The 21,845-nt window shown below is 43.9% G+C and overlaps 1 protein-coding gene across 2 annotated transcripts in view; it reads right to left on the bottom strand.

The window, feature by feature from the left end:
* Positions 1–13,361, bottom strand: part of LOC126278120 (calaxin-like) — a 104,466-nt gene extending 91,105 nt beyond the window's left edge. For both annotated transcript variants that reach the window (XR_007550650.1, XM_049978007.1), the window contains exon 1: positions 13,244–13,361. Coding sequence is in view for 1 of the 2 variants with exons in the window: in XM_049978007.1 (XP_049833964.1) it covers positions 13,244–13,326 (83 nt within the window). In the remaining variant the exon portion in view is untranslated. The remainder of the gene's footprint in view (positions 1–13,243) is intronic.
* Positions 13,362–21,845: the final 8,484 nt, after the last annotated feature.

Genomic DNA, 21,845 nt, shown 5'->3' on the forward strand with positions numbered 1-21,845 from the left:
TAGATCCAGTGGACCAGTCTGTTGTCCGAAGAATCCCTGCAGCAGTTCTGAAGCGAATGCCATGAAGTGCTTGCTTCAATTTAGAAATTAAATTGAATTCACAAGGGCTTAAGTCCAGGTAGTATGGTGGGTGGTGCAGCATTGCCCAGGCCCATCAATCGACCCAACAAATGGTTCAAATGGCTCTGAGCACTATGGGACTTAACCACTAAGGTCATCAGTCACCTAGAACTTAGAACTACTTAAACCTAACTAACCTAAGGACATCGCACACATCCATGCCCGAGGTAGGATTCGAACCTGCGACCGTAGCGGTCTCGCGGTTCCAGACTGTAGCGCCTAGAACCGCCCGGCCACCCCGGCCGGGGAGCCAAACATAAATCACAACTTGCACCACGTGCACCCAAGCATTGTCCTTGAAGATGATGGGTGGATCCTGCTTCTTTCTCTAAGCTTGTCGCAGGCTGTGTCTAAAAAATTAACAGCTTAGAGAAAGAAGAAGCGACGCTTTCTTCAGGACTTGTCCATCATTTTGCAGGACAATGCTCGGGCGCATATGGTGCAAGTTGGGACTAATTTGTTCGACCTGTGGGGCTGGGAAGTGGTGCACCACCCATCCTACTCCCCGGACGTAAGCCCTTGTAACTTCAACTTGATCCCTAAATAGAAGAAAGCACTTCACGGCATTCGCTTCAGAACTGTTGCAGAGACTGATCGGGCAACTGCGTGGTCCACTCCAACGATCAACACAACTGGCGCTCCTAAGGGCATATTGCGACTTCCACATTGCTGCCAACAGATTATACACAACAGTAGTGACTACTCTGAAGGACAGGAAAACTTTGAAACATGTATCTATTTTGTGAAATTTGGAACCAAATAGTTGCCACTATTAAAGTCCGACCCTCGCAATGAGTATTGCGTTTGCGAATAAGTACGAGGAGAGAGAATTTCAAATGCAACGAGGCAACTATTACAGAGAAGGTGACTTCAAGCAATGAATATTGTAGAATACGCTGAGTTAAACAATCGGACATATATTGGAGAGACTGGGGAACATCTAATAAAATATAGTAAAAGAGACAAATGTAAACAACAGGTGTGTGAAGAAAACAACAGAGAAATTTATGATGAGTACATTTTTCACAATCTCAACGGCCGGCAGTACAAGAACATTGAAGGAAAAATCGTCCAAGCGTTCCAAAACTTAATTAAACGCTGGTATGGTTCGTTAGATATAAGACAAACGTAGTTACTTGATAATGAACATGATGACATTTTGGGAGTAATGCCAAACGAGGTGCGTAAAGCCACTCAAAATATAAAAAATGGAGGGGTCTCTGGGGATGATTGAGTTTCATTAAAAAAAATGGTTAATGCTTCAGACAACTTAATGTCATAGAAACAGAACGCCTGTGAAAGAAGACAATTCCTTGAAACAAGAAGGGAGAGAAACAACGTACAGTTGCCGATAGGCCTGTTACATCCCTCACAGTAACGTACATGATATTCACTAATATCATTATCCACTCCAAAGAAAAAAAATCCGATTTCAATCAAACAAAGAAACAAGTTGGCTTCAGAAGTGGACACAACGCAATGCACCTTTAGCATATTCCTAATAACATTATGTAACACATGAATGGTTTTGTATTAGCACTTTGTCTGTGAGAAATAGACGCTGACGGTTCTTATAGATGTAAGCCCTTTGCAGCGTTAGTCACTGACGTTAAAAGTTCTTGGGTGTCTTGTCGAATCTTCTTCTACGACGCTTCGGCATTCTTAAGGGGGCTTTAGTCCAGAAACTGTCTCCAAACATCGGATAAGATGATTACATATTTTGATAAAGGTTTTGCCTCGGTTTCCATAATAGCTCTTTGAGATTTTTAGAAAGAAGACAACGATGTTACTACGGTAAACTCAAATATGTATATGAATGCTATAGCTTTTACGAGGCTTCTTTGAGAGTGATAAAAAATTCAGAATTGATGGAGGTCAACGACGACAATTTCAGCAGTCCTAGAGGAAGTTTGCATGTCCGACACTGAGAAACGAAGGAATAAGGATTGACGGAACAGTTGTAAATCACAATCGCTTGGCTTTTTGCCTCTAGTGTAGATAAATTTCAGCACTAATAAACAGATTAATTAAGGTTTTCAATAGGTCTAAAAGATTTCAATAGGTCTAAAATGATGTATAACTCGGAAAGAGTGCCAACGACCTTGCCTTTTTGAGCGCACTGCCTCTTGTCAGTAAAAACGGTGCTGTGTACTTTTGGTAAACTGAACTGTATTCTAAGAACGAAGCTTCCGATGTAGTTAAAGAGGGAAAGTTTTGATTTAGCGCAGTGAGACAAGCACTTGCATTGCAAAGCGAGCAAATGGGGATTAGCGTTTTGGGAATGACTAGCACAGACAGCAAAATAAGAAAATAAGTTAAACAACGATCTCCAGTGAAAGACGAAAAATTGATGACTGTTATGAGAATTAAAGGAAAGCAGTTGGTACAAGTTAACAGTCAAATTAATGGTAGATGGATCTAGGACGTTTTGTGAAGGTCCCAAAGAAGTAAAAGACAGAATCAACGAGAGACTAGAACACATGAAATACAATGAGAAAGCTGAAGACCGTAACTCGTGGAGATGTCCATGAGACACTCTTATCCGGCTGTGTATGTCATATTGTTATTAATGATGATGGTGATAATGGTAGTGATGTCGACTATAGTATCGCATTAGATCTCACTGCGTCAGTGGCTTAGTGTGTAACTAACTAGCAGTGTCCGATGTAGTGCTCGGTAGCGGTCTACAGTGTTGTGTACATCTCAGAAATTGCCACCATTTTTTGCACATATCTTACATAAGTCGAAAAGTAATCCAAACATGAAATCAAAAGGAAACGAAATGGCGCAATGGCCTCGCATGTCACAAGGCTTTCCACAAGAAGCGATGTGATAGATTGCCAGGACAGTAATCCTTGCTACATTCAGCGTATGATTTTAAAACTGGTATTCCCCAAGTATATGTTCCTACATTTCACTGCTATCAAACGGGATGTTCCGCAGCAGTCGCTCTCTGCTACATTTGGAGGCGATGTCTCATAACTCGCCAGAACATATTGCTTATCTTAGTTCATACGACATTCACTCAAGATCGATGGAGGCAGCACACCTTACTTTCTTACAAGATTACAAGCATGACAAATAGTGCTTGTGATATCTGAAGGCACGCTTCATAGGACTGGTGAACTATAAAACGAGTCAAAGCATTCGTAATTTTCTGAAAAGTACATCCTTCTGAACAGCTTTTTTTATTAGCAAATCAAAAATATTACAAATGTTACGATGAGAGAAATTTGAGGACCAAGTTCAGTCGCATTCTTTTTGGAAAATTGACGACATAAATTGTCAACTGATGCATAACGACTTTCTGTCTGAACGACTTACACAATATAACGTCTTTCTTTTTACATCTGAAAGAATAACAACAAAATTATTTTCAAGCCTATTTCCAAAATTACGAAGAGCACTTCTTACTCTGCCTTTACCTATTCTTTCTTGCTGAAGGACAGTTCTTGACACGAACGACGTCTCTCGTGCATTCATACATGATGTGCTGCGACATCAGTCATCAGCCATTATGCAACACAAATGAGCTCGAGGAATTCATCAGCGTTTTTTGGGAAACAAACGTTGCTTGCAGGATGTCGCCATCTATATAGGACCCGTGACACTGACGTACCGTTTGTTTAACGCACTACAGAACACAGGACATTAAGCTGTAGTAGTGCGACACTGTAATTTCGGCGCGACTTGGGTCCTCATTCAGGCGAACCTATATTAATGATTCACGTCATTGATACACGACATGATAATATATTTTAACGTGTACAGTGTTCTATAAACGCCTTCCGTTTTATGCTTTCCTTTCTCTTTCCATTTTAAAACGAATATAAACAATGGGTAATATTTATTTACAGTCAGGAATTGAATTACATGCACTGAAATGATATGGATCCATTCGGATGAAATCAATGAAGGTACTGTGTAATGACAGACTGAAAATTTATGCCAGACTGGGACTCGAAATCAGATTTCCATTCATTTAACTGAAATGTAATTAAAGTCTTATACGTCCAATGTGGCACATTAAACCACAGTCCTTAATCAAATACGTCCGACCAGTTGCAATATTCTCACATACGCCGTTTGGAAACCTCTAGCTGTTCGGAAATCGTAAATGGAAACATAGACGAAGACGAAAGTTAAAATTAGGGTTGGAGACGTGCTAACGCAGCCTGATGGTTGAGGCGGCTGCTCACTAAAGACAAAAAACCAGCTTCAAGTACTGGCCTCACAAAAACTGTCAATTTTCACGGCGTATTCATTAATAATTACATTCCTGAATTCTTTTCGTACAATTGGTCTGTGTATGGTACCCCATCTTCACTTTATCTATCTTTTTGCTTTTTTTTACTGTTGTTTCATCACCCTCACCCCATATGGGCAGGGGTTGGGCTGTCAGCGGTAGAATCAAAGTGATCTTCAGTTTATCCATACACAAAGATAATATATTTAAAAGGTGGAAATTTTTACAAATTGATTTAAAATTTGTCAAGCACGAATTTGAAGAAGTTTTATATATAAAAGAACATTATCTTCGATTTTGAATGAATATAAGGGGGAAAAAGTAATATAAATCAGTAAGAATATTTTAAAAACACGTAAAAATCGTGGTCTTAAACGAGAAGCCCTGTACTTCTACTAACAGTAGAAAGCCCTGCGCTGGGAAAAATGTCTATTTTTGGAGTGGGAAAAGTTTTTTTAGTAGGGTGGAAGGTGTGGGTATAAGTATAGAGGTTGGGTGGGTAGTTGCGATAGAGAAGGAGCTGATATTGGGAAGACATGGAAGTAGGTGTAGTTTTGGGTGTGGACAGGGTTATATTATGAATATAAATAGGACCGTGGGAGAAGATGAGAGAAGGAGAAAAGGAGTAGGGAAATATGGGGACGGAAGGGGAAAACTGAAAGCCCTTATGAGATGGGCTAGGTGATGTGGATTATAGTTGGTAGGATTCGTAAATATTGGGTCTAATTTCATTGTCTAGGAGAAGGAGAAGGTTGAAATACAGAGCGATGTGGCGCAGTGGTTAGCACACTGGACTCGCATTCGGGAGTGCGACGGTTCAAATTCGCGTCCGACCATCCTGATTTAGGTTTTCCGTGATTTCCCTAAATCACTTCATGCAACTGTTGCGATGGTTCCTTTGAAAGGGCACGGCCGACTTCGTTCCCATCCTCGCTGTTTCGTCCCCTCTCACAAATCAACCAACAAAGGTTGAAATTTCGTTGGGATTCGCCTTCTCCTTCTTTGCAGCTTTCACTTATTTTTTCATTCTGTATAGAGAATATGAGTACATAGTAGACAGTACACATTATGGTACTCGTTACTTTTTTCAGGTAGCTTAAAAATTGCGCTTCGCTTAATCACAGTATAAAAATTTAACTATTTGGTCTGTCGTCAGTAGCAACTTTTACATACTATAATGTACAAGAAGAACCATTAGAGCGTTCACAAACTATGGATTATTCCTAGGTGCACATCACATATGTGCACGCAGATGGAACACTACAAGAAGTAGACACCATATATAAAGGGGCCTCAGAAAAGAGCCGGCCGCGGTGGTCTCGCGGTTCTAGGCGCGCAGCCCGGAACCGTGAGACTGTTACGGTCGCAGGTTCGATTCCTGCCTCGGGCATGGATGTGTGTGATGTCCTTAGGTTAGTTAGGTTTAAGTAGTTCTAAGTTCTAGGGGACTAATGACCACAGCAGTTGAGTCCCATAGTGCTCAGAGCCATTTGAACCATTTGAACCTCAGAAAAGGTTCATCCGACTTCAGATGACTACGTTGAAAGACGTGCGTTTTTTGTACTTCTTTCATATTGTTACAATATTTTATCTTGCAGTGGTATCTTTACCATTTTTCATACGGCAGTGTCAAGTCCTGTTGTTCCTTAATTTTCTAAACCTAAAGACACACTGATACTTGAAAGAGGAAGGGAGCAAGGTATTTGTGGTTTTTTTTTAAACTACCATCTCTGTAAAGTATCTATTACGGAGCCCATTTCCTGCCTGGAATGATTCGTTTTAAAGCATGACTATTTCGTCTGAACTCCTTGTATGGGTAAAAGAAGCCCCTTGACTTATTCTCCTAAGTAGCAGTACCAACGTTTGAAACCTTGCCTCTCCTGCATATTTGATGATGCAGGATTCTTGGCGAATCACAAGCCATCCTGCTGCATTCTGACTGTTTGCGAGAACTGCATGTAGTTCACGCCGCAATTCTGCGCGGTCTCATTGGCTAGAATGGCGAGCGCCGCCATTTTCCGCCCCCAGAAAGTCGGGTCTCCATTTTGAACAAGGGAGAGAGGCAGACTTCGGTAGAGGAGTTGGATTCCTGCCGACGATGGGGAAACATGTGTTCCTAGCCGACACAGATTTAGACTACGTCATGATGCATCTAATAAGACAGAATCCTGTAAACTTGAAAGTAGCCGTGCTTTCTTGTTCTCCTGTCTCTTATTGTCTTTTAATTGCATTGAGCTGAAGCTTACAATTACTACACGGCCAAGAACCTGTAGGTCTTAGCACGTGCCATAAATTTCAACCTGATACGTCTACCTGTTCCTGACAAAATGGGTTTAATAGACGGACGGTCAGTCTGACAATAGATGATAAAAAAATTTTGCGTGTGATATAGATAAAAATTTACAGTTTTCGGATTTTTTTCCCTTTAATTGTATTGTGAAACCCTCATTCTTGGCAAATTTCACTATTCTAGGCCAACGGAAAATACCGTAAAGATTTGATGAGTAAGTTTGCTAGTGTCATAGTATGTGACCGAAATGCCTTATCTTTGGGTTGCATTGACTTAGAAGCTTACATGTATTACTCCGCCAAGGGCCCATAAACCTTAGTATGAGCCATAAAATTCAAATTGATACGTCTGCTTGTTCCTGACAAAATGGGGCTTAACAAACGCACATACAGACTGACAGAAAGTGTGATAACAAATGTCCAAAAAAAATTTCTTGTGATATGATTACAAATTTATACACTCCTGGAAATTGAAATAAGAACACCGTGAATTCATTGTCCCAGGAAGGGGAAACTTTATTGACACATTCCTGGGGTCAGATACATCACATGATCACACTGACAGAACCACAGGCACATAGACAGAGGCAACAGAGCATGCACAATTTCGGCACTAGTACAGTGTATATCCACCTTTCGCAGCAATGCAGGCTGCTATTCTCCCATGGAGACGATCGTAGAGATGCTGGATGTAGTCCTGTGGAACGGCTTGCCATGCCATTTCCACCTGGCGCCTCAGTTGGACCAGCGTTCGTGCTGGACGTGCACACCGCGTGAGATGACGCTTCATCCAGTCCCAAACATGCTCAATGGGGGACAGATCCGGAGATCTTGCTGGCCAGGGTAGTTGACTTACACCTTCTAGAGCACGTTGGGTGGCACGGGATACATGCGGACGTGCATTGTCCTGTTGGAACAGCAAGTTCCCTTGCCGGTCTAGGAATGGTAGAACGATGGGTTCGATGACGGTTTGGATGTACCGTGCACTATTCAGTGTCCCCTCGACGATCACCAGAGGTGTACGGCCAGTGTAGGAGATCGCTCCCCACATCATGATGCCAGGTGTTGGCCCTGTGTGCCTCGGTCGTATGCAGTCCTGATTGTGGCGCTCACCTGCACGGCGCCAAACACGCATACGACCATCATTGGCACCAAGGCAGAAGCGACTCTCATCGCTGAAGACGACACGTCTCCATTCGTCCCTCCATTCACGCCTGTCGCGACACCACTGGAGGCGGGCTGCACGATGTTGGGGCGTGAGCGGAAGACGGCCTAACGGTGTGCGGGACCGTAGCCCAGCTTCATGGAGACGGTTGCGAATGGGCCTCGCCGATACCCCAGGAGCAACAGTGTCCCTAATTTGCTGGGAAGTGGCGGTGCGGTCCCCTACGGCACTGCGTAGGATCCTACGGTCTTGGCGTGCATCCGTGCGTCGCTGCGGTCCGGTCCCAGGTCGACGGGCACGTGCACCTTCCGCCGACCACTGGCGACAACATCGATGTACTGTGGAGACCTCACGCCCCACGTGTTGAGCAATTCGGCCGTACGTCCACCCGGCCTCCCGCATGCCCACTATACGCCCTCGCTCAAAGTCCGTCAACTGCACATACGGTTCACGTCCACGCAGTCGCGGCATGCTACCAGTGTTAAAGACTGCGATGGAGCTCCGTATGCCACGGCAAACTGGCTTACACTGACGGCGGCGGTGCACAAATGCTGCGCAGCTAGCGCCATTCGACGGCCAACACCGCGGTTCCTGGTGTGTCCGATGTGCCGTGCGTGTGATCATTGCTTGTACAGCCCTCTCGCAGTGTCCGGAGCAAGTATGGTGGGTCTGACACACCGGTGTCAATGTGTTCTTTTTTCCATTTCCAGGAGTGTAGTTTTCAGATTTTTTCCTTCAGTTATGTTGTGAAAGCTTCCTTTTTTGCCAAATTTCTTGATTCTTATCCAACTGGAAGCCCCCTACAAGTATTGATGAGAAAGTATGCTACTATCAAAATAAGCAATATAAACGGTCGTGTCTTTTAATTGCATTAACCTAGAAGCTTCAATGTTTTGCATCGCCAAGGAACCGTTGACCTCAATATGTGACACAAATATCAACTTGATTCGTCTACCAATTCCTGAAAAAAAAAAAACAGTCGGACAGACAAACAGACGGCTGGACAAGAAAGTTCGCCTTAAGGGCTTAAGGGTTCCGTTGTTGCTGATTGAGGTACGAAAATCAAAATCACTTGTTTTAAGTCTAGTTGCATGAGTGGGACTAAAAATGTTGTGTTCATTAATGTGGACACTTATAATGTACATTAAGGTGACAAAGTCATGGGATAGCGATATGTACATTTACAGATAGCGGTAGTGTTGCGTACACAAGATATGAAAGGGCAGTGCAAAGTCGGAGTGTCATTTGTATCCACGTGATTCATGTGACAAGGTTTCCGACGTTGTTATGCTCTCACGACACTCACGACGGGGATGAGCAGACTTTGAACACGGAATGGTAGTTGGAGCTAGACGAATGGAACATTCCAATTCGGAAATCGTGAGGGAATTCAGTCTTCCGAGATCCACAGTGCCAAGAATGTGCCGAGAATATCAAACATGAGGCATCACCTCTCACCAAGGACAACGACGGAGAGCAGCGGCGTTTGCGTAGAGTTGTCAGTGCTAACAGACAAACAACTCAGTTTGAAATAACCGCAGAAATCTATGTGGGACATACCACGAACGTATTCGGCGATAATGGGCTTTGGCAACAGGCGGCCGACGCGAGTGCTTTTGCCAACTGCATGACATCAAACTTCCTGGCAGATTAAAACTGTGTAGCTGACCGAGACTTCAACTCGAGACCTTTGTCTTTCGCGGGCAAGTGCTCTACCAATTGCCTGCGAAAGGTAAAGGTCCCGAGTTCGAGTGTCGGTCCGGCATACAGTTTTAATGTGCAAGTCAGTTTCATATCAGCGCACACTCCGCTGCAGAGTGAAACTCTCATTCTGGAAGCATTGCATCGCCTGCAGCCCCTCTTCTACATGATTGTAAAACCCGTGGCCACGACAGGTGAGTCCCGATTTCAAACGGTAAGAGCTGATGATTGGGTTCGAGCCTGGCACAGACTCACGCATCCATGTACGCAGGTTTTCAGCAACGTACTGTGCAAGTTGGTAGTGACTCTTTTTCCATGGAATGTACTGGGTCCTCTGGTCCAAGTTAACAGATCACTGAGTGGAAATGGATATGTCCGTTTACGTGGAGACAATTTGCAGCCGTTGATTGGCTTCACTTTCCCAAACAACGATGGAATTTTTGTGGATGACAATGCACCATGTCACAGCGGCACAATTGTTTGCGATTGGTTTGAAGAATATTCTGGACAATTTGAGCGAATGATTTGACCACCCAAATGAATCCCTTGGAACCTTTCTGGGACACAATCGAGAGGTCAGTTCGTGCACAAAATACTTCGCCAACAACCTTTCGTAATCACGGACGGCTATTTAGGCAGCATGGCTCAATAATTTTGCAGGAGACTTCCAACGACTTGTTGAGTCCACGCCACCTCAAGTTTCCGAACTCCGCCGTGAAAAATGAGGTCCGACACGGTATTATAAGGTATCCCATGATTTTTGTCACCTCAGTGTACATATGTCTTGTAAACTGACTCATTCCACATGGTTTCAATAAACGTTACAGTCCTGGACAAAACGAGTGAGACCCCTCGCCTTTTCATTATGCCGATCCGCACAACTTTAAAGTCTGCTACACAGCATAACAGGCAAGGCGACGAAGTGCTACCAATATACTATGCAAGTTCGCTCAGCTGATGTGCTGAGATATACAGAAATATACAGTACAGTCACCAACAAACTTTACATATTCACATACTCCTTTACCTTTTACCCAAATGAATACAGACTCATTTACAGATATTTTCCTCCTATTACGAGTATACAAAGACAAAGCAGAAGTCCACATATAAGCAGATTTACCAAAGTCTTTATTAGCGAGTTCGGCCATATGGTAGGTGCGAAATGCAATAATGTCTTTGTCAACGAAACTTTCGGTCCAGGAACATTTGGTACTCCAGAACCTCCACGAACATTGGCTACAGTGAACCATCCGTTACCATGACCGAATGAATCATTAATATCTAAACTAAAATTAAGGCGGCAGCCACAGAAAACAGAAAAGCGCTTCGAAGAGGCCACAGCATCGTCTGCCACCACTTCGTGGGAAAAGAAATACCTCAAGTATAAGCCAATCTGTTGTATTCACATATCTGTGTCTACGACTTGGATCTAAAGAATTCGAAAAACTGTAGAATACGTTTGGCAGCTACGTCGCCGATAATTTCCTAGGGGGGGGGGGGGGGGGGGGTTGAGGAGGGGTTGCAAAATAATCCTGCTAAATTTACTCGCTAATAACAGTTTTTTGTTATTTCGGTAAACATCCCGAATGATTGTCACAAGCGGTGACATAAAGGTAAACAATTCATGTGTTTGATTCCAGAAAGCTCTATGCAACAGAAACTGCAGATCATTTTGGCATTTTCATTGCAAAATTGCCGGGTTATTCATGTCTGGTGTAATAATAGAGGGCTGTTTGCCAGGGTTGTCTGCTAGAGTAGTGAAAGGTGTTTGCTACTGCAAGGGAGGACTGGTTTGTTTTCGATTCTAATCTCGACGGAGGCTGACAGACTACCAGTAAAGGAATTTTAAGAAATTCTGGCGCCAACAATAAGTTTTATTGCTACCTTTATTCTGTACCGGCGCCCTGTGGATGTCGATATGAAACTTTTGTAACTTTTTCCACTTATGTTAATAATTGAACTGACTTAAGTGTGGCACTGAATGATTTTTAACTGAATTTCGTTATGAATATTCACGCATTGCTAAATTTGCACACTTTCATGGTAGGTCAGCAACGGTAATCCAGTATGACTGGTTTGACCGTTGACACAGACCACGTCGCGGCCGAATGCGCATAATGTTTTGCTAATTCGTAACGATCTGGGGTACTTTGTCTTACTAAAACAGTTATGTTACCTCGATAAGCTGAAATTCATTTTTATTAGTACAGTTCATACTAATTAGCGTTTCTAAAAAATGGCTCTGAGCACTATGGGACTCCACTTCTGAGATCATTAGTCCCCTAAAATTTAGAACTAGTTAAACCTAACTAACCTAAGGACATCACACACATCCATGCCCGAGGCAGGATTCGAACCTGCGACCTTAGCGGTCTCGCGGTTCCAGACTGCAGCGCCTAGAGCCGCAAGGTCACTTCGGCAATTAGCGTTTCTCCTTTCATTTATATCTTATACAGGGTGTTACAAAAAGGTACGGCCAAACTTTCAGGAAACATTCCTCACGCACAAAGAAAGAAAATATGTTATGTTGACATGTGTCCAGAAACGCTTACTTTCCATGTTAGAGCTCATTTTATTACGTCTCTTCAAATCACATTAATCATGGAATGGAAACACACAGTAACAGAACGTACCAGCGTGACTTCAAACACTTCCTTACAGGAAATTTTCAAAATGTCCTCCGTTAGCGAGGATACATGCATCCACCTTCCGTCGCATGGAATACCTGATGCGCTGATGCACCCCTGGAGAATGGCGTATAGTATCACAGCCGTCCACAATACGAGCACGAAGAGTCTCTACATTTGGTACCACTGTTGCGTAGACAAGAGCTTTCAAATGCCCCCATAAATGAAAGTCAAGAGGGTTTAGGTCAGGAGAGCGTGGAGACCATGGAATTGGTCCGCCTCTACCAATCCATCGGTCACCGAATCTGTTGTTGAGAACCGTACAAACACTTCGACTGAAATGTGCAGGAGCTCCATCGTGCATGAACCACATGATGTGTCATTCTTGTAAAGGCACATGTTCTAGCAGCACAGGTAGAGTATCTCGTATGAAATCATGCTAATGTGCTCCATTGAGCGTAGGTGAAAGAACATGGGGCCCAATAGAGACATCACCAACAATGCCTGCCCAGTGAGTCGCATGTCAACACAAGCACCGAAGTCAACATTAGCTTCCTTCAATTGGGCCAACTGGTTGTGAATCGAGGAAGTACAGTACATACTGACGAAACTAAAATGAGCTCTAACATGGAAATTTAGCGTTTCCGGACACATGTCCACATAACATTTTTTTCTTTATTTGCGTGTGAGGAATGTTTCCTGAAAGTTTGGCCGTACCTGTTTCTAACACCCTGTATTTAGGAGTTGTAGTTAACACACTAATCAGCATTAATATAGTCTTACACACGATTGAAACCAGTCACAAATTTCGGATAATTTTTCAATTTCACGCGTTTGCATAGTATGTTGGTAGCACTTGGTCGCCTTGCCTGTTATGCTGTGTAGCAGACTTTAAAGCTGTGCTGATCAGCATAACGAAAAGGCGAGGGGTCTCGCGCATTTTGTCCACGACTGTACGTTCAAATGATCAATGGAACATGTAACTAACAACCAACTAAACTGCTTATAATTATGTAACGATATGTTTGCTGTATTTCGACACAGCGCTTCAGTAATGAGTGTGCAAAAGGCAGAGGAGGGGCTGGCACGCACCTGGAGAAGTGCGTGCGGCGGCGCAGGTGTTCGACGAGCAGGTGCGCGCCCTTGGCCGAGGCGGCGGCGGCGTCGTCCCCCATGGCCGCCCTGCGGCCCGCGGCTGGGGCTGCCGGCCGCGACTGCCTCGCGCCGCCCTTGCGCCGCCGCTTGCCGCCCCCGCGGGCCGCCCCACCCCCTGCCGCGGCGCCGCCCCCACCAGAAAGCCCCGCCGCCGCCGCCGCAGCCGACGCAGCCGCCGCCGCCGACTGCGACGCCCGGCGCCCGCGCGCCAGAAACAGCGACACGCTCTTGAGCAGCATCGTGCCGCCGCCTCGCCCGCCCCCACTGGCCATCCTGCGATGCGTGCTGCGCACACCCCTCGCAGGTCAGTCACTGGAAAACTCGCTTTGGATAAGATACATTCTGTCATTTATTTAATTCCATTACATTCATTTTAATCTAGGACGTCCCTCACGGTTCCATTCTGGGGCCAATTCTTTTATCATTTGCTAACTTTTATTTATTTTTTTGTTGGTGATACACATACGAGGTGTGATCAAAATGTAACGGGAATTTTTCAATTTCGCTGGCTGTATGTATCCGAGTTTCAGTTTGTTGGTACACATTTTCCTGATCTAGGTTAGTATTCCCAACTGTTTGGAATATTTAGTTTACTATTGACATTCTAAAAGGTCATACGTGCTTTCGAGTGCTCACGAATTTTTACGATACGGCTGGTTCCGGCGGAGGTTCGAGTCCTCCTTCGTGTATGGGTGTATGTGTTTGGCCGTAGGATAATTTAAGTTAAGTAGTGTGTACGTTTAGGGACTGATGACCTTAGCAGTTAATTCCCATAATATTTCACACACATTTGAACATTTTTGAATTTTTACTTTCGAAAAAGATGGATCAAAGAATTTGTATTCAATTTTGCTTGAAAAATGGAATAAAGTGCAGCACGGCATTTGAAATAATGACTGTGGCCTAATGCACTATGAGCAAGACAAGAGTGGTACAAACGTTTCAAAGAGGGTCGACAAGACGTCGAAGACAACAGCCTCGGATGCCCTAACACATCAGTTACCGACGACAGTGTTAAAGAAGTAGAGAAAATGGTTCTGGAAGATCCCCGAATATCCATTAGAGAGGTTGCTGCTGGCCGTTGTGGCCGAGCGGCTCTAGTCGCTTCAGTCCGGAAACGCGCTGCTGCTACGGCCGCAGGTCCGAATCCTGCCTCGGGCATGGATGTGTGTGATGTTCTTAGATTAGTTACGTTAGTCTCGGGGACTGATGACCTCAGATGTTAAGTCCCATGCTCAGAGCCATTTGAACCATTTTTTAGAGAGGTTGCTAATGATGTTGACAAAGCCTTTCGCCCGTGCTAAGCAATTTTTTCTGATGTTTTGGGAATTAAAAGTGTAGCAACAAAGTTTGTTCTGAAATTTTTGAATTTTGGCCAAAAACGACGTTGGGTAGACATAGCTCAGGAATTGCTGAAAGAAATCAAAAACGATCAAAGGAAAGGAAGAAACATTGGGTTTAACGCCCCGTCGACATCGACGTCGTTAGAGACGGAGCACAAACTAGAATTTTGTCGAAAGTCGGCAAGGAAATCGGCCGTGCCCTTTCAAAGGAGCCATACCGGTATTTGCCTGGAGCGATTTAGGGAAACCACCGAAAATCTAGCCTGTCGTTGTGGCCGAGCGGTTCCAGGCGCTTCAGTCCAGAACCGCGCGACTGCTACGGTCGCAGGTTCGAATCTTGCCTCCTGCATGGATGTGATGTCCTTAGATTAGTTAGGTTTAAGTAGTTCTACGTTCTAGGGGACTGATGACCTCAGATGTTAACTCCGAAAGTGCTCGGAGCCATTTGAACCATTTGTACGGAAAATCTAGATCTGGTCGGACTTATTTACTATCACAAAAGTAATAAATAAAAAATAATAAACACTTAGATACCATTCAGTTATGAATTATACAGGGTGAATAAAAATTCACACACTTTAATGCTTCATTGCGATTCCTCGGATACTAAAAATACAAAATATCTCTAACAAAATTTTGTCCCATGCACATTTTCCGTACAAAAAGGGCGACAAAGAAAGGGAAATTTGGCAACAGTGGTTGGTTGGTTGAGTTTGGGCTGGGGGACGAAGTCATCAGTCCGATCGGATTAGGGAAGGAAGTCAGCCGTGCCCTTTCAAGGTAACCATCCCAGCATTTGCCTGGAGCGATTTAGGGACATCACAGAACCCTAAATTAGGATATCCGGACTCGTATTTGAACCGCAGTCCTCCCAAATGCGAGTCCAGTGCACTAACCACTGCACCAACTCGCTCGGTCGCACCAACGTCCAGAATTACTGAAGAAGGTTATAACAGCTGACGACACGTGGGTATAAATGTATGAAGTCGAAACCAAGGCCAGACCGTCCTTGTGAAAGCCGTCTGAAATTCCAAGACCGAAAAATGTCGACAAGTTTGATCACATGTGAAGGTTCTTAAAAAAAATGGTTCGGAGCACTATGGGACTCAAAATCTTAGTCCCCTAGAACTTAGAACTACTTAAACCTAACTAACCTAAGGACCTCACACACACCCATGCCCGAGGCAGGATTCGAACCTGCGACCGTAGCAGCCCCGCGGTTCCGGACTGCAGCGCCAGAACCGCACAGCCACCGCGGCCGGCTGCGAAGGTTCTTCTCACTGTTTTTGTCGATGAGATAGTGCATCATGAGGTCATTCCTTATGGTCGTCCGGTCAGTCGGGAACACTACCTGGAAGTTACGCGCAGTTAGCATGAAGCAATACTAAAGAAACGACCAGAATTGTGTCAGAACCTCTCGTGGAAATTGCATCACGATAAATTTCCCGCTCACACCTCAATGTTTGTTCGTGATCTTTTGCCAAAAAATAAAACCGTTGTGTTGTCTTATCTTCCACATTTGTCGTACATGGCCCCCTGCGACTTCTTTCTACTCCCGAGGCCGAAGAGAATCGTGACTGGACGTCGTTCTGCTAGCACTGATGGGATAAAAACACAATCGCTCTAGGAGCGGGGCAAAGTTGATGTACTTCGTGATCAAAAAGTCAGTATAAGTTTGAAAATCTAATAAACCACGGATCAATGTAGATAGAGAGGTAAAAATTGACACACATGCTTGGAATGACATGGGGTTTTATTAGAACCAAAAAACACCCCACATTGATAGACGCGTGAATGATCTCTTGCGCTCGTCGTTTGGTGATGATCGTGTTCTCAGCCGCCACTTTAGTCAAGCTTGGCCTCCCAGGTCCCCAGATCTCAGTCCGTGCGATTGTTGGCTTTGGGGTTACCTGAAGTCGCAAGTGTATCGTGATCGACCGACATCTCTAGGAATGCTGAAAGACAACATCCGACACCAATGCCTCACCATAACTCCGGACATGCTTTACAGTGCTGTTCACACCATTAATCCTCGACTGCAGCTATTGTTGAGAAATGATGGTGGACGTATTGAGCATTTCCTGTAAAGGACAGCACCTTTGCTTTGTCTTACTTTGTTATGCTAATTATTGCTACTCTGATCAGATGAAGCGCCGTCTGTCGGACAGTTCTTGAACGTTTGTATTTGTTTGGTTCTAATAAAACCCCATGTCATTCCAAGCGTGTGTGTCAATTTGTACCTCTCTATCTACATTATTCCGTGATTTATTCAGTTTTCAAATTTATACTGAATTTTTGATCACCCGGTATGTTCGAATTACCAACTGTTTGGAATATTTAACTTACTGTTGACATTCTAATAGGTTATACGTGTTTTCGAGCGCTCGCTAATTTTTACTTTCGAAAAAGATGGATCAAAGAATTTGCATTCAGTTTTGCTTGAAAAATGGAATAAAGTGCAGCACTGCATTCAAAATAATGAATGTGGCATTTGGCTAATACAGCATGAGTAAGACAAGAGTTTACGAGTGGTATAAATGTTTCAAAGAGGGCCGAGAAGACGTCGAAGACAACCACCCCGGACGCCGTAACACATCTGTTACCGACGACAGTGTTAAAGAAGTAGAGAAAATGGTTCTGGATGATCGCATTGTGTGTGTGATGTCCTTATGTTAGTTAGGTTTAAGTAGTTCTAAGTTCTAGGGGACTGATGACATCAGATGTTAAGTCGCATGGTGCTCATAGCCATTTGAACCATTTTTTAGAGAGGTTGCTAATGATGTTGACAAAGCCTTTGCCCCGAGCCAAGCAATTTTTTCTGATGTTTTAGGCATGAAAGTGTAGCAAAACGTTTTTTGAAATTGTTGAAGTTTGACCAAAAACGACGTCGCGTTGACATAGCTCAGGAATTGCTGAAAGAAGTCGACAACGATGGCTCAAATGGCTCTGCGCACTATGCGACATAACTTCTGAGGTCATCAGACGCCTAGAACTTAGAACTACTTAAACCTAACTAACCTAAGGACATCACACACATCCATGCCCGAGGCATGATTCGAACTTGCGACCGTAGCGGTCGCTCGGTTCCAGACTGTAGCGCCTAGAACTGCAAGGCCACTCCGGCCGGCTCGACAACGATCAAAGGATATGAAGGAAGATTGGGTTTAACGCCCTGTCTACAACGAAATCATTAGAGACGGAGTACAAGCTAGGATTGTGTCAAAAGTGGGGAAGGGAATCGTCAGTGCCCTTTCAAACGAGCTATCCCTGCATTTGCCTGGAGCGATTTAGGGAAATCACGGAAAATCTAGATCTCGATGGTCGCACCTTTTTATTATTACAAAAGTAATTAAAAAAATTATAAACACTTAGCTTCCATTCAGTTATGAATTATACAGGGTGAATAAAAATCACACACTTTAATGCTTCAATGCAATTCCTCGGATACTAAAAATACATAATATCTTTAACAAAATTTTTCCCCATGCACATTTTCCGTAGAAAAGGGGCGACAAAGAATGGAAATTTGGCAACAGTGGTTGGTTGGTTGATTTTGGGGGAGGGGACGAAACAGTGAGGTCATAGGTCCAATCGGATTAGCGAAGGAAGTCAGCCGTGCCCTTTCAAAGGAACCATCCCGGCATTTGCCTGGAGCGATTTACGGAAATTAGAGAAACGTTTGGAAGAGCACAAGGGAAATTGTAGAAACGGAACGATCAGCTGTCGCGGAGCATGCGTTCCAGCCAGGGAACCACAATATTCGTTTCGAGGAGACGCAAGTACTAGCGGCCACAAGCGGATATTACGAAAGGATCTATAGGGAGGCAATCGAAATCGGTAAACACCCAAATAATTTCAACCGAAAGGAGGAGGGCGTAAAATTAAACGGTATATGGATGCCGGTGATAAAGAAGATGTGTACCACCCGCCCACTAATGGGTGATGGCAACGGCGATCGACGGCGACGGACAGCGGCCAATTGCACTGACGTTTTCAAAACACGTGACGTCACACCGCGGCGCGGGAGCTCGCGGAGACGGAATTTAGCGGCAGTCAGTAGCGAGCCAGTGGGTGTGTTGGACCTTCCATCGAGCTACGGACCCCCTTGAAGATGTCTCCCGCAGTCGGAAACGAAACTTTGGGAATCACCTCAGAATTCATCAAGCGACCACGGCATAACAGCCCGGATAATTATAATGGACATGAAATGATAGAAAACCTAAATCAGGATGGCCGGACTCGTATTTGAACCGCCGTCCTCCCAAATGCGAGTCCAGTGCACTAACCACTGCACCACCTCTCTCGGTCGCACCAACGTCCAGAACTTCTGAAGAAGGTTATAACAACTGACGAAACATTGGTATAAGGGTATGACGTCGAAACCAAGGCCAGATCGTCCTTGTGAAAGCCGTCTGAAAAGCCAAGACCGAAAAATTTCGACAAGTTCGATCACATGTGAAGGTTCTTCTCACTGTTTTTGTCGATGAGATAGTGCATCATGAAGTCATTCCTTATGGTCGTCCGGTCAGTCGGGAATACAACCTGGAAGTTACGCGCCGTTAGCATGGAGCAATCCGAAGGAAATGACCAGGATTGTGACAGAACCTCTCGTGGAAATTGCAACACGGTAATTCTCCCGCTCACACCACAATGTTTGTTCGTGGTCTTTTGTCAAAAAATAAAACCATTGTGTTGTCTCATCCACCACATTCGACGTACATGGCCCCCTGAAACTTCTTTCTACTCTCGAGGCTGAAGAGAACCATGAATGGACGTAGTTCTGCTACCACTGATGGGATAAAAACACAATCGCTCTAGGAGCGGGGCAAAGTTGATGTAGATGAATAAACAAATATCCCTTAAGATAAACAAAAATTGCTATTACTTTTTGAGCACACCTCATATATGTCAGCTTCTTAGAAACTAAAGCAGACAGTAACTTCTTATTGCTTGTTGTAATTGAGATTATTCCATAATTTTATTTAGTAACTGTTTTCAGTGAAACAACTTTCTGAACTAATTCCATAATTACTAATAGCACTAATCACTAATCAATTGCATAATTACTACTAGTAGTAGCACTACTCTAAAATCTAGATACCAGTTGAAATAGCTACTGAGGTCACGGTCTTTTATTTTGCTGAAGCAACCAAGAGTACCAAGCGAATGGAGAAAAGCAAATGTGAACCCGAGAATGGTTCGTTCATCAAATCCAGAGCGCCGTAGACATAGGCGCCCAGGTTGGTACCGTGATTCTGGACTTCTCGAAGACATTATATGCAGTTCTGCAGTGAACAAAATACGAACTTACGGAGTATCGGACAAGATTTGTGACCGATGCAGAACTTCCCAGCAGATAGAACTCAACGTGTTGTTACTGCTTCTTCTCCTTGTTATTCTTTTCTGGCTCTACGGATCTTTGTGAGCCGTAGCCTCTTCAAGAGTTTTCCGTCGTTTATATCCGTTCGTTGTTAACGCACTCCAGTTCCTATAAAGCATTTCCCAGAGACCCTCAGTTACTCCATCCTTCCATCTGCCCATCGGCCGAGCACGCCCCCTCTGTCCTATATTTCCTTGTAATATCTTTTTTGGTACTTCCGCATCACTGATTCGTGCTACATGCCTAGCGCACCTCAATCTGGATGAATACAATATGAGAGTGTCAGTGATCAGTGTGTTACAAATATTTACTATTAAAAACAGTCTTGATCACGATTTATTCGTCAAGGTGACCTGTTTCGACTACTACTGTGGTCATCTTCAGACCATTGAGTAGGAAAGTCTTTCTGTTCGAGAGTGATCCTCCAACAGAAAGAGGTTCCTACTCAATGGTCTGAAGATGACTGTTCGAGAGTGATTCTCCAACGGAAAGAGGTTCCTACTCAATGATCTGAAGATGACCACAATAGTGGTCGAAACCGGTCACCTTGATAAATAAATCGTAATCAAGATTGTTTTTAATAGTAAAAATCAATCTGGATGGTTTTGCTTTTCCTGTGATAGGTGAGTCTTTACAAATGATGTACAACTCATGACTGTATCTTTCCATACTCCTCTTTCACACTTTGGGCTGATGATTCTTCGAAGAATCTTTCTTTAGAACGCATCCAGAATTTCGATGTCTTTTGCTGTTAGGGTTCAGGTTTCGGAGGCATATGTGAGCACTGGTCTAATAAGCAATTGTAGATGAGTTCCTTGATGGTGCACGTCAGGAGCGTTGATGACAGGAGTCTTGTTAGAGCAAAATTGGCGCTATTGGCATTTCATAAGAAGTGTTGTTTGAGTAGTTGACTGTCGAACGCAGACAGATGTAAAGGTAATCCAGCGAATATCGAAAGACATGCTATAGTACCGTTACCGTTTACAATATGCGGGATGTTTGATAATTCCTACGACTTCTGGGAGTTGTAGAGGGGATTCAGTAGATCAACTCTATCTTGTCGAAAGTTTACAGTTTGAGAATCGTGGCTGTTGTACGATTACAAGCTTTACAATTTAAAAAGTAGCCAGCCACAAGTAAGGGTTAAAAATGTTTATTTAAATCAGACCATTACCCGTTTCGTATTTGTTGCAAATCTGTCTTCAGATGGCTCTTAAAAATTTCCTGACTTTCCTGATGGGACCTTGCTTTGTACTCATTACTGGTTTGGTGCACTTTTTTTCCTTTATTGTCATGTCATTCTCCTCGCCCCATTTGAACGGGGCATGGGATTTCAGCAGATAAAAGCCACCGCTGTTCAGCGGTATGAGGGTAAAAAGTTTAAAACGTATTATAAAACTGGGCATAGCGGTTGACAAAATCAATATTTAACATAATAAAAAGACAGATGTCAGTAGTGGTGAGCCTTTTTTGGTCTACTTCGGAGAGAAGGGTGCTTGATCACTACCCAGCTCCATCATCGTTACCTGAACGAGCAATTATTTTGCAGAAAATTGGTATAAGATCACCATGAAAATCATATAGAGCCTGTGTTTATCCATTCTGGAACGATTGGAAGCTATTTAGAATGCAACGGGTTTGCTGCAGCGCATTCGGTATGGTAATGTGTTGTGTTTTTGATGTCTCCATATTTTTGTCCAACCCCTGTGTCGCTACATTGTACTTAGAAACACATACCATCGTGCTTTCAGTCTCGGAGCCTCCGTTAACTGTAGATCTCACTAACTGATTAGCTAGCTCAATTAGAAGTTGAACA

This window comes from Schistocerca gregaria, chromosome 1 (assembly GCF_023897955.1).
Source record: "Schistocerca gregaria isolate iqSchGreg1 chromosome 1, iqSchGreg1.2, whole genome shotgun sequence".
Lineage (NCBI taxonomy): Eukaryota > Metazoa > Arthropoda > Insecta > Orthoptera > Acrididae > Schistocerca > Schistocerca gregaria.